The sequence below is a fragment of the Aquarana catesbeiana genome, linkage group LG05 (assembly GCF_042186555.1).
Source record: "Aquarana catesbeiana isolate 2022-GZ linkage group LG05, ASM4218655v1, whole genome shotgun sequence".
NCBI lineage: Eukaryota > Metazoa > Chordata > Amphibia > Anura > Ranidae > Aquarana > Aquarana catesbeiana.
The window spans coordinates 363,149,401-363,162,137 of record NC_133328.1 but is presented as its reverse complement, the minus strand read 5'-3'; the positions used below and the strand labels follow the sequence as shown (position 1 = coordinate 363,162,137).

The 12,737-nt window shown below is 40.2% G+C and overlaps 1 protein-coding gene across 4 annotated transcripts in view; it reads left to right on the top strand.

Annotated features, from left to right (window-relative positions):
* PIGN (phosphatidylinositol glycan anchor biosynthesis class N) overlaps positions 1-12,737 on the top strand; it is a 637,819-nt gene that overhangs the window by 147,112 nt on the left and 477,970 nt on the right. For all 4 annotated transcript variants that reach the window (XM_073630904.1, XM_073630905.1, XM_073630902.1 and 1 more), the window contains one exon: positions 1,742-1,782. In XM_073630904.1, coding sequence (XP_073487005.1) covers positions 1,742-1,782 — 41 coding nt within the window. The remainder of the gene's footprint in view (positions 1-1,741; positions 1,783-12,737) is intronic.

The window sequence follows — 12,737 nt, the reverse complement described above, 5'->3', positions numbered from 1 at the left end:
GTTTATTATTTTTTTGCAATAACATGGTGTATCTGACGTTGACTAACACAAAAGCTTTCACTTTGTTCATGCTGTAAAGATATCTAGAGTTGGTTCCGCCAATCACAGGCTGTGTCACATCCCTTCAGCCTGTGTCTGTTGTGTATATGTGCTGGGACTAGCAGGGAGGTGACTCCTCCATCAATTACCATCTTATCCTGCTGCCATAGTGCTTAGGGACAGAGCGGGATTGTCATTTACCACTGTGTATACACCCACATGTGTGACTCCATAGTCACATGGGCTGTATAGATAAGAAAAAAGGGAGCAAATGAACAGCTTAGAAGGGAACTGAAACTGGAGCATGCTTAGTAGATGTTGACAACTGATGTACACAATCTCAGGCTGCAGCAGAGACACAGACCCGGGGGGGTTGTGAACAGCAGGATCAAACAGTCTACAGAAAACAAATGCTGTAGTGAGTGAGTATCAACACAATGTAATATAGCATGTATTGACAGTTTTTGATGATTTGGGTTTAATGACACTTTAAAGGGCAATTGGCTTGTAAACAGGCCCTTAATTGTTTTGGAGATAAAACCGTTCACAGACATTGTATATGCATTTTGGTAGTATATTAAGTTAGTTGGCTTAAGTTCCATCATATTGAGACCATATAATAGAAAGTTAAATTGTTGGACATGAGACAGGCAGTGCAATATGCCAACGATGGCTTGCCGAAGGGGAGCAATAGCAATTGGGACAAGTTATTTGATAGGTATCTGTCAAAAAACTTACCAGTAAGGTTTAACTTTGTACTGTGAATGCAGTTTGAATGAAACCAGCATGCACATAAAGAATTTTAGACTTTTTAGTGACTTTTTTTAATATGCATACTTGTTCTTGGTCATTGACTCAAATAACTGAGTCCACAGTGTCTTAATAGCAGCCATACAAGTGGTATTTTCATAAAGTAGTCAGCAGTGGTAGCCCCATATATTTCTTATGACTGGTTTACTTTAACACCATTGACAGCTGTAATATACACATACAGTAGCTCTATTTTACTTCACATGTGATATTAGAGGCACAGATCCTTCATAAACTGAGTGTTTTTTATTGAAAAAAATAGTTTTTCCTAAATTCATATTGGAGTATATTTGGTTAGTTTAGACATAGGCCTTAGAAGAGTTCTATTTTAATTTGTTGTCTGCCTCCTCTTGTTGACTTCTGTATTACAACCTCATCTGACGGTAGGATTCCTAACGCTAGTATGCAAGTGATCTCACGATAGATTTTTTTTGCCTAAGATATAATAATAGAAATAGTATACAGTTTGTAGTTAAACATCCCACTGTGCTTGAGCATTATATGTGTGTAGAGAACAGGACAAACATTTCTAAATAAGCAGATAAATATCTTTGTTCGGCTTTGGTGCCCTAGATGTGTTCCATTATAGTGGTTTCTGAAACAAGTAATGTTCACTAGTCATAGAGTTTGCAATAAATAAGCATTTCTTTCTGTACTTGCTTCCATGAATCTCATTTAATTTACATATACAGTATATCTCAAATATTATAAATTCTACAGTGTCCTGTGGTCTAAGGGAGATGCAAGTATAAACTCCTCTGCTTGGTATGCCACTATCCCTAATTACAGTATTTATATACTAGCTACAATGCTAGTTTGTTTACTTGTGTGCAGTATGCTTGGCTAGTTTCTTAATTTTCTGTTTAATGTATTTATGGTCTTTTCTTTCCAGAATGGAATTTGGAAAACTTTCAAAGAATTGATGTCAACCAGGTACGGCTATTTTAGGTCTTATTTAAAAACAGTTACATCTGTTTTTCTGTGTTTTATAGGAGGATGAATCACCTCTCCAAAAATATAGAATTCTTCAAGAATCGTTTTAAAAAATGATTAAATGTGAAAGTTTAGTTCGATTTTAAATATTTCTACCATTGTAGTTGTAATTTGCTTGTTAATTAGTGGACTTCTCCCTGGATGTATTAGGGCCTAAGATAACTTAAAGCGGAGCTAAACAATCTCAGTCAACATTCACTATAGCTTACATTTTTTAAATATTTTTTACATTTTTATAGTTGCTTCCTGGTTTCTAGCATAGGCCAAAATTATGTCATACATTCCATGAGTATTCGTGGGCATTTTTTTCCTTTCATCTGGAGCAGAGGAGGATTTTTTTTAGCTAAGCACACCCTCCCATTTGCATGCCTGAGCTAAGGGCAGTTGGATTCCAAAAAAGTAAAAGCTACATGAATCATCTGCTCTTACTCAAGATGGCCAAAGCTAGAAATGCTAGGTGGTGTTTTTCAAAGTGGTTTCTCACTAAGCATCAATAGCTTCATTAGGAGCCGGGTGAAGTAGACAATATGTCTCCCTGAGATTTAAGGGAGACTTTTTGTGTTTTTTTTTCCAGCTCCATTTGTTGGCCCTGGCGAGCTATTGACCTTTCCAGACCCTGTCCATCTCCTCCCTGGCCCTTTTTGCACTTGTTGCCGGTGCCCCTGTCTCGAGTGGTGCACCCTTTATTTGGGCGATTACTCTGATGACACTGCGGGCCATTTGTGGGTGCCCTACATCACTTTCTAACTCTTTGACCATCATATCACCTTGTTTTTTATTGATTCTGTCCAATGACATATTGTGTACTTCACTTAGCTCCTGATGAAGCTATTGATGCAAAACATTTCATTCAGGTATGAGGCACTTCCCTATCAAGTTACCAGTTTCACTTAACTGATATTGAGTGATTCTTACTATTCCTACTATAATGTTTATATGTTCAACTGGTTTTTAAAATTGCCGCTATAGGGTGCCCAAAATTAATATCAGTCGTTCATGTACATCAGGGGTAGGCAATCTTTGAGAGTAGGAGATCTACCGTGGGGACGGAAAGTATTCAGACCCCCTTAAATTTTTCACTCTTTGTTATATTGCAGCCATTTGCTAAAATCATTTAAGTCCATTTTTTTTCCTCATTAATGTACACACAGCACCCCATATTGACAGAAAAAAACAGAATTGTTGACATTTTTGCAGATTTATTAAAAAAGAAAAACTGAAATATCACATGGTCCTTTGCTCAGTATTTAGTAGAAGCACCCTTTTGATTTAATACAGCCATGAGTCTTTTTGGGAAAGATGCAACACGTTTTTCACACCTGGATTTGGGGATCCTCTGCCATTCCTCCTTGCAGATCCTCTCCAGTTCTGTCAGGTTGGATGGTAAACGTTGGTGGACAGCCATTTTTACGTTTCTCCAGAGATGCTCAAATGGGTTTAAGTCAGGGCTCTGGCTGGGCCATTCAAGAACAGTCACGAGTTGTTGTGAAGCCACTCCCTCGTTATTTTAGCTGTGTGCTTAGGGTCATTGTCTTGTTGGAAGGTAAACCTTCGGCCCAGTCTGAGGTCCTGAGCACTCTGGGGAAGGTTTTTGTCCAGGATATCCCTGTACTTGGCCGCATTCATCTTTCCCTCAATTGCAACCAGTCATCCTGTCCCTGCAGCTGAAAAACACCCCCACAGCATGATGCTGCCACCACCATGCTTCACTGTTGGGATTGTATTGGACAGGTGATGAGCAGTGCCTGGTTTTCTCCACACATACCGCTTAGAATTAAGGCCAAAAAGTTCTATCTTGGTCTCATCAGACTAAAAAAATCTTATTTCTCACCATCTTGGAGTCCTTCAGGTGTTTTTTTTTAGCAAACTCCATGTGGGCTTTCATGTGTCTTGCACTGAGGAGAGGCTTCTGTCGGGCCACTCTGCCATAAAGCCCCGACTGGTGGAGGGCTGCAGTGATTGTTGACTTTCTACAACTTTCTCCCATCTCCCGACTGCATCTCTGGAGCTCAGCAACAGTGATTTTTGGGTTCTTCTTTACCTCTCTCACCAAGGCTCTTCTCCCCCGATAGTTCAGTTTGGCCGGACAGACAGCTCTAGGAAGGGTTCTGGTTGTCTCAAACGTCTTCTATTTAAGGATTATGGAGGTCACTGTGCTCTTAGGAACCTTAAGTGCAGCAAAATTTTTTTTGTAACCTTGGCCAGATCTGTGCCTTGCCACAATTCTGTCTCTGAGCTCTTCAGGCAGTTCCTTTGACCTCATGATTCTCATTTGCTCTGACATGCATTGTGAGCTGTAAAGTCTTTTATAGACAGGTGTGTGGCTTTCCCAATCAAGTCCAATCAGTATAATCAAACACACACAGCTGGACTCAAATGATGATGTAGAACCATCTCAAGGGTGATCAGAAGAAATGGACAGCACCGGAGTTAAATATATGAGTGTCACAGCAAAGGGTCTGAATACTTAGGACCATGTGATATTTCAGTTTTTGTTTTTTAATAAATCTGCAAAAATGTCAACAATTCTGTGTTTTTCTGTCAATATGGGGTGCTGTGTGTACATTAATGAGGAAAAAAATGAACTTAAATGATTTTAGCAAATGCTGCAATATAACAAAGAGTAAAAAATTTAAGGGGGTCTGAATACTTTCCGTCCCCACTGTACCTCAACAACATGAAAGAGATCAAAGGTCACTGGGACTCGTTACCCTTTTTTTTTTAAAGAAATTAACTAACAATGCCTAACTAAATAGTAAGGAAAACTTCGAAAAACATAATAAAGCACACATCACTACTCTGTGCTGAGTGGCTTCCTGTTGACTTTGTTAAATTGATGATAGGAAACTCCTATCCTCATATTGATTAGTGGTTCCAAATTAATAATAACTACTGCAGTAGGGAACAGACACAAAAGATACACTCAGCATCTTTCTAAATAACTGTTCTGCTTTATTATGATGCAATTGAAGGTTTTTATTCACATGATTACGTAGGTATCACATTAATATTACAATTGTACATTTATGGTAACAAGGGGTGTTACATAGACAGACTAATTCTAATCAGGACTCAAAAAGAATGTAAACATGTACTGAAAACATTATTAGTGCCATGAGCACAGTGAGGGCAGTGTGCAATACATACAAAATAGAATACAATTATATACAGAACTTACAAATTTCCATTACAGTCTCCCCTCTTTTGATCAATATTTTGATCACTAATCATACCTGCTATCACCTTTAACCTGGAACCTCCACACGCTTAAGTGGAGGTAGTCCTGGCCAAAGAGGCAAAAAACTCCATTGTGGAGAAAATAATAGCTGAGCAACTTTTTCATTACAAAATGACTTTTCATTGTGAAAAACAAATGATTGATAAGACATATTTACAGAGTACTGGCTGTACACTCCTGTGGCCAGAATGGCCTTCTAGCTGAATTGTTGGCATGCTGACTTATCAGCATATGTAAACACAGACATTTCTACATAAAATGGAAGACGTACAAAAGACAAATATGACTTCAACATGGCTAAACTACTTTTGAAATATATATATATCCCTTACTATTAAAGTAATTGAATCAAAAACTACCCTAGACTATGATAGCAAGAGGGAAACAAATCAAACACAGAGATTTCTTTAACCACTTGACCACTGGGCACTTAAACCCCCTTCCTAACCAGACCAATTTTCAGCTTTCGGTGCTCTCACACTTTGAATGACAATTACTCAGTCATACAATACTGTACCCATATGAAATTTTTGTCCTTTTTTTCACACAAATAGAGCTTTCTTTTGGTGGTATTTAATCACTGTTGGGTTTTTTATTTTTTGCGCTATAAAAGAAAAAAGACTGAAAATTTGGTAAAAAAATGAATTTTTCTTTGTTTCTGTTATAAAATTTAGCAAATTAGTAATTTTTCTTCGTAAATTTTGGCCAAAATTTATACTGCCAAATATCTTTGGGAAAAATAAGTACAACTTGGTGTATATTATTTGGTCTTTGTGAATGTTAGAGAGTCCAAATGCTATGGTGCCAATATCTGAAAATTGATCACACCTGAAGTACTGACGGCCTATCTAATTTCTTGAGACCCTAACATGCCAGAAAAGTACAAATACCCCCCAAATGACCCCTATTTGGAAAGAAGACATTCCAAGGTATTTAGAAAGATGCATGGTGAGTTTTTTTGAAATTGTCATCTTTTCCCACAATTCTTTGCAAAATCAAGATTTTTTTTTTCTTTTTTTTTCCACAAAATTGTCATATTAGAAGGTTATTTCTCACACACAGCATATGCATACCACAAATTACACCCCAAAACACATTCTGCTATTACTCCCGAGTATGGTGATACCACATATATGAGACTTTTACACAGCGTGGCCACATACAGAGGCCCAACATGCACGGAGCACCTCCAGGCGTTCTGGAGCACCCAGGCCAATTCTTATATTTCTCTCCTACATGTAAAAATAATAATTTATTTGCTAGAAAATTACATAGAACCCCAAAACATTATATATATTTTTTTTAGCAAAGATCCTAGAGAATACAATGGCGGTTGTTGCAACTTTTTATCTCGCACGGTATTTGCGCAGCAATCTTTCGAACGCGTTTTTTTTGGAAAAAAAACAGTTTTGTGCTTTAAAAAAAAATAAAGCAGTAAAGTTAGCCCAATGTTTTTGCATAATGTGAAAGATGAAGTTACGCCGAGTAAATAGATACCTAACATGTCACCCTTCAAAATTGCACACTCTCGTGGAATGGTGCCAAACGTCGCTACTTAAAAATCTCCATAGGTGACGCTTTAAAATTTTTTACTGGTTACATGTTTTGAGTTACAGAGGAGGTCTAGGGCCAAAATTATTGCTCTCGCTCCAACGTTCGCAGTGATACCTCACATGTGTGGTTTGAACACTGTTTTCATATTTGGGCGGGACTTACGTATGTGTTCGCTTCTGCATGCGAGCACACGGACATGGGCACTTTAAACATTTTTTTTTTTTTTTTTATTGTTTATTTTACTTTATTTATTTTAGTTTGACACTTTTTCCCCCCCAAAAAAATTTTGATCACTTTTATTTCTATTACAAGGAATGTAAACATCCTTGTAATAGGAATATGGCATGACAGGTCCTCTTTACAGTGAGATATGGGGTCAATAAGACCTCACATCTCACCTCTAGGCTGGGAAGCCTGAAATAAAAAAAAAAAAAAAAAAAAAAACGATCTTGGCTTCGATCGTAGCGGTGATTCGTTAGAAGCACCGGAGGGTGGCGGGGAGGGGGGGGGGCGTCCCCTCTCGCCTCCCGTAAGAACGATCAAGCAGTGTAACAGCCACTATGATCATTCTTATGGTGTAGGAAATCGCCGGCTGAAAAAGCTGATACCTGAATGATGCCTGTAGCTGCACCCATCATTCAGATATCCCCGCTCAAAGTCAAGGACGTCATATGACTGTGGGCGGGAACTGGTTAAAAATTGCGGGGTATTGCGGAGTAGTGCAGGGTATATTGCTGAGTATATTGCAGAGTATTGCTGGGCATATTGCAGAGTATTGTGGGGTATATTGCAGAGTAGTGCCGTGTATATTGCAGAGTAGTGCCGTGTATATTGCAGAGTAGTGCCGTGTATAATGCAGAGTATTGCGGGGTATAATGCAGAGTATTGCGGGGTATAATGCAGAGTATTGCAGGGTATTATGCAGAGTATTGCAGGGTATTATGCAGAGTATTGTGGGGTATTTATGCAGAGTATTGTGGGGTATTTATGCAGAGTATTGTGGGGTATTTATGCAGAGTATTGCGGGGTATTATGCAGAGTATTGCGGGGTATTATGCAGAGTATTGCGGGGTATTATGCAGAGTATTGCGGGGTATTATGCAGAGCATTGCGGGGTATTATGCAGAGCATTGCGGGGTATTATGCAGAGTATTGCGGGGTATTATGCAGAGTATTGCGAGGTATTATGCAGAGTATTGCGGGGTATTATGCAGAGTATTGCGGGGTATTATGCAGAGTATTGCGGGGTATTATGCAGAGCATTGCTGGGTATTATGCAGAGCATTGCGGGGTATTATGCAGAGCATTGCGGGGTATTATGCAGAGTATTGCGAGGTATATTGCAGGGATGGCTGAGCATGGAGGGATGGATGGATGTGACTGCAATTGTCACTGAGCACCGCTGTGGGCACTACACATGCAGCCCACAGCGGTGCTGCCATCCGATCCCTCCCCCTCTCCCCTCGCACTGTACCGATCGGTACAGAGAGGGGCCGGAGGAACCGGCGTGTCTGTTGACATGTGATCGCTCCGTCATTTGACGGAGCGATCACATGGTAAACGGCCACGATCAGCGGCCGTTTACCGTGATCCGTGATGTGCCGGGTCCTCTGGACCCGGCGGTCACGGAAGTTCTCGGGTGCGCGCCCCAGGGGGCGCGCGAGAGCAGTATTCTGGGAGGACGTCCCACGGACGTCCACCCAGAACTAGCCGACCGCGCTGCAGCTGTCTTTCGGCTATGGCCCGGTCGGCAAGTGGTTAATTTAGTCATTTTTGCAGTGTCTGGTGTGGATCCAGGTGATTTTTCCTTCAGTTTTGCAAAGCTGTACATAAAATAGATGCTGTATTGAGTCTCCAAACAGTTCCTTATATATAAATGTCTCTTAACAATCCACGAGTCATCTGGCTTTAGTTTTAGATCCTTCCAAACTGTTAGGATCTGGAATTGGGGAGAAAACACATAAATGAGTTTGTCAAAAACCTTAAAAGATAAGCAACATTCTCTGTAAGATCCGAATGGAGGACTTCAGCTGCTGAGACAAAATATAAGCAAGTGAGTAACACACTCCCAAACCAAATCCCATAGGGAGAGAGTCCAACATCCCCTTAGGGGCTTGATAAAATATCAGAAAACATTCAGGCAAAAGTTTTCTAGTTTCTTACTCTACTTTGTCTGCTACATTGTAGACAATAGGGAGTGTAAAAATAAAACCTCAAAACTTCTAGTATGGACTCTCCTATAAAAATGATTTCCTCTGTTACTCTCTGTAGATTCTGCACATATTTACAAACTACTTCTGATAACACTTTTTACTGTGGCCTTTGCAGTAGCATTTGCAACTGGACATCCAGAAAACCTGTCCATACAGACAAAATGCATACTCGTAAGATCCTGACTTGGGCATCTGGATATTTTTTTTTTTTAATCCCTGGAAGGGATGTTCAGCTTTTGGTAACACCTTTGGTAATAGGTAAAACAAGAAGTGGTATGTTATAAAAAATAACTGTGGAGAACCCTGGCTCTATCCCATGCTCATTTACTAAGGCAGCCATAACTGCTTGTGACTGATGACACGGTCCATGTGTCAAGCTGGGGGAGGGAAAAGAGTGGCTGGCAGACATAAATGATCACCTTTTCCAAAGTCCTGTTTCATAAGAAGTTGCCCCCTGTGGACCACTTGTTCTTCTCGTTCTGGGGTCCTTATAGTTGAATTATTAATCCCAGCTATACTGGGCCAGAACTAGGGTGGAATCTGTGAGTTGCACAGACCCATCAAGTGTCCGGGGCTGTAAATGCAGCATCCCTAGTCGCCTGGTCTGCTTCCATGTGTGAGTTTTAATGTTATTATGGCTACTTCAGCAAGAACCTGGAAGGCTGAAAACAGCCAATCAAATTAACTTGGCATGCTTGATTGGTTTACCTGCCGAAGTAAAAACAAACTTCTGGCCCTTCAAATGGAACCAAAAGCTCTCGATATCTCGACTATCTATATAAATATACACTCTTTTTATAATTCACAGGCTTTGCTAAAACATGGAGCTCTGCTTCTTGAGCTGGGGAAAAAGGATCCAATTACTTTGAATACAGAGTATCCTTCTGGGTGATAAAACTGCATACTCAAATCTACAAAAAATGTAATATCTGGGTCTTCAGGGAGTGTGTCCTGCACTGGGCTCACAGCAGCTGATTCCCACACCATCAATTTAACACATGTGGCTTCCTTTGTCTCCAGCCTCCTCCAATAGAGGCAATAAGGTGGCTGGATTCAAATGTATGCATTTTTCATTGTTAGATTTGTACATAAACAAACTCATATTTTAAACCTTTTATTAGACAAACATTTAGTTAGCTGGATATTTGCTGCGCAGAATGTCGGACCATTAAAAATGAAATGTTTGACCAAAATAATGTCTGTGACTTTGTCTAATAGCACCTTTGCATAAAGCTACAGCTCTGATATGTCGGGATGAACCCTTCATTACTGGGTCCAGCTTGCATAAATATATTACGATGGCTTGTTTTCTATCATGCTGTTTGTGTAAGAGCTCCAGTTTCATGTTTCAAAAAGACAACTTTTTCCTGGCAATATTATAATAAATGATAACAATACCCTGCGGTCATGGAGAGATGCCCATAAATCCAAAATATTCTTCTGCTTATACCACTGCACTTACAAGGAAAAGGGCCACATCATTTCACAATCCACACATTCTGCTTTGGATTTCAAAAATAAAATAAATAAAAACAAAAGTACCAACAATCTGTATGATGGACCAGAAAGCATCAAAAACTATAAAACAACTGGCTGCAGGTGGCATCTATCCTAAACGGGTGTGTGGACTTGATGTGATGGGTCTATTATATTTAAATTTTATTTATTATTACTCTCACATCATGGGCCGCACATCAAGTTATTATCAAGAACCTTCAAATTTCATTTTTGTAGAAAAACTTCTTGTGTATCCCATCCATCTTGGCTTTGTTAAATATTATGGCAGCTGTATTCCAAATAACAACCTCATCTTAATCTTTTTTTCTGTCAATAAGGGCTTATTGTATAAATGTAACATTACAAAATTGTTATCTTAATCTAAACTAATCCCATTTTTAAAATTTCCCCATTAACCTGGATTTAATTTCCAACCAAAGGTTGTCTAAACCAGTTTCAATATATCTATATTAGTAATAAAATTGTTAAACTCATATTAGAAATGAATACTCATTATTACTTAATTTTACTTATTTTCCCTTTTTTAAATGCGCTGTTTCCACTATCAAAGGATATTCAATTTGTGTAATACACAGTTAAATGTAACCTTCATTTTACCATGTTTGGAAAACAGATTCAAAATAATTGTGATCACATTGTTTATCATTAGATTTGTTAACCCGGCACATTTTGTTATAAATGTTTTGTCTAAAAAACTGGAATTGGCACGGTGTCCTTCCAGCTTATCACTGACCTCTCATCCCAGCCACATTCTTTCATGAGAGCACAAAGGAGGGGGTCACATCTGCGTACATGACACACACAAGCGAAAGAACTAAAGGTTCCAGCATTCACACACACATACACGAATATCTCTCTTAAATCACTTACATTTTTCCCATTTGTACACAACCCATGCATATCATTCTCTCACTTTCTTTTAACTCTTTAATATTTCCCTGCTTCTTGACTTTACTAGTTGTAGTGCCTGACCCCAAATTCATCCCCCAACTTAACATGAAAATGTCCCTTTCTGTCTAGTGTTAATGTCACCCTTGATCCATCCTGCTCACATAGATAGCTGCTTCTCTAGCTGTTTACTCTGCATGATTCTTAGTCCCTGTGAACCTTGGTAACCCAGTTACCCATTGTGGATCACTGTCCACTTTAACCATTAATCTAGGAGCTCACTATAGGCGGAACCGCACCTTCGGTTCATATATAGCTGGGCATTTTTGAGGGTCTCTCACCCTTCATTCCCTTACTTAATTTAATGCCCATAATGACTGGCCAGTCTTCTCTACATGTGCCTATACCCTCTTGCCTCTAAACTACTTTATCTAGCAGATATACTACATATACCCAGGGCTTTTTTTCTCAGAGAAAAGGTGGTGGAACTCACCCCCCCGGCCACGCCCCTCCCCACCCCTAGGACCGCCCCTAGAACCGCCCCTTTAGAGAACAGGGATGCAAGTAAAATTTGGGGGGGGGCTATAAAAGTAATTGTATGGAATTAAATAAAAAGCAATGCAGTAAAATGTGCAAAAAAATTGGAATACTTACCAAAAGTAAGCTCAGACATTTCCAGATGATTTCAGCGTTCTTGTCATATGCATCTTCTTTGATTCTCTCCTTGCTTCTGACATCAGTAGCAGCATGACGACCATGAAGAGACATTCCCAAATGTGCGGCACAGAGACATTCCCAAATGTGCGGCACAGAGACATTCCCAAATGTGCGGCACAGAGACATTCCCAAATGTGCGGCACAGAGACATTCCCAAATGTGCGGCACAGAGACATTCCCACATGTGCGGCACAGAGACATTCCCACATGTGCGGCACAGAGACATTCCCACATGTGCGGCACAGAGACATTCCCACATGTGCGGCACAGAGACATTCCCACATGTGCGGCACAGAGACATTCCCACATGTGCGGCATAGAGACATTCCCAAATGTGCGGCATAGAGACATTCCCAAATGTGCGGCACAGAGACATTCCCAAATGTGGGGCACAGAGACATTCCCAAATGTGGGGCACAGAGACATTCCCAAATGTGGGGCACAGAGACATTCCCAAATGTGGGGCACAGAGACATTCCCAAATGTGCAGCAAAGAGACATTCCCAGTGCATTAAAGACAGCCACAGTCCAGCAAAGAGACCGTCCAGCCCAGCAAAGAGACCACCCAGCTTAGTCCAGCAGAGAGACTGCCCAGCCCAGCAAAGAGACTACCCAGCAAAGAGACCGTCCAGCCCAGCAAAGAGACCACCCAGCTTAGTCCAGCAAAGAGACTGCCCAGCCCAGCAAAGAGACCGTCCAGCTTAGTCCAGCAAAGAGACCGTCCAGCTTAGTCCAGCAAAGAGACCGTCCAACTTAGTCCAGCAAAA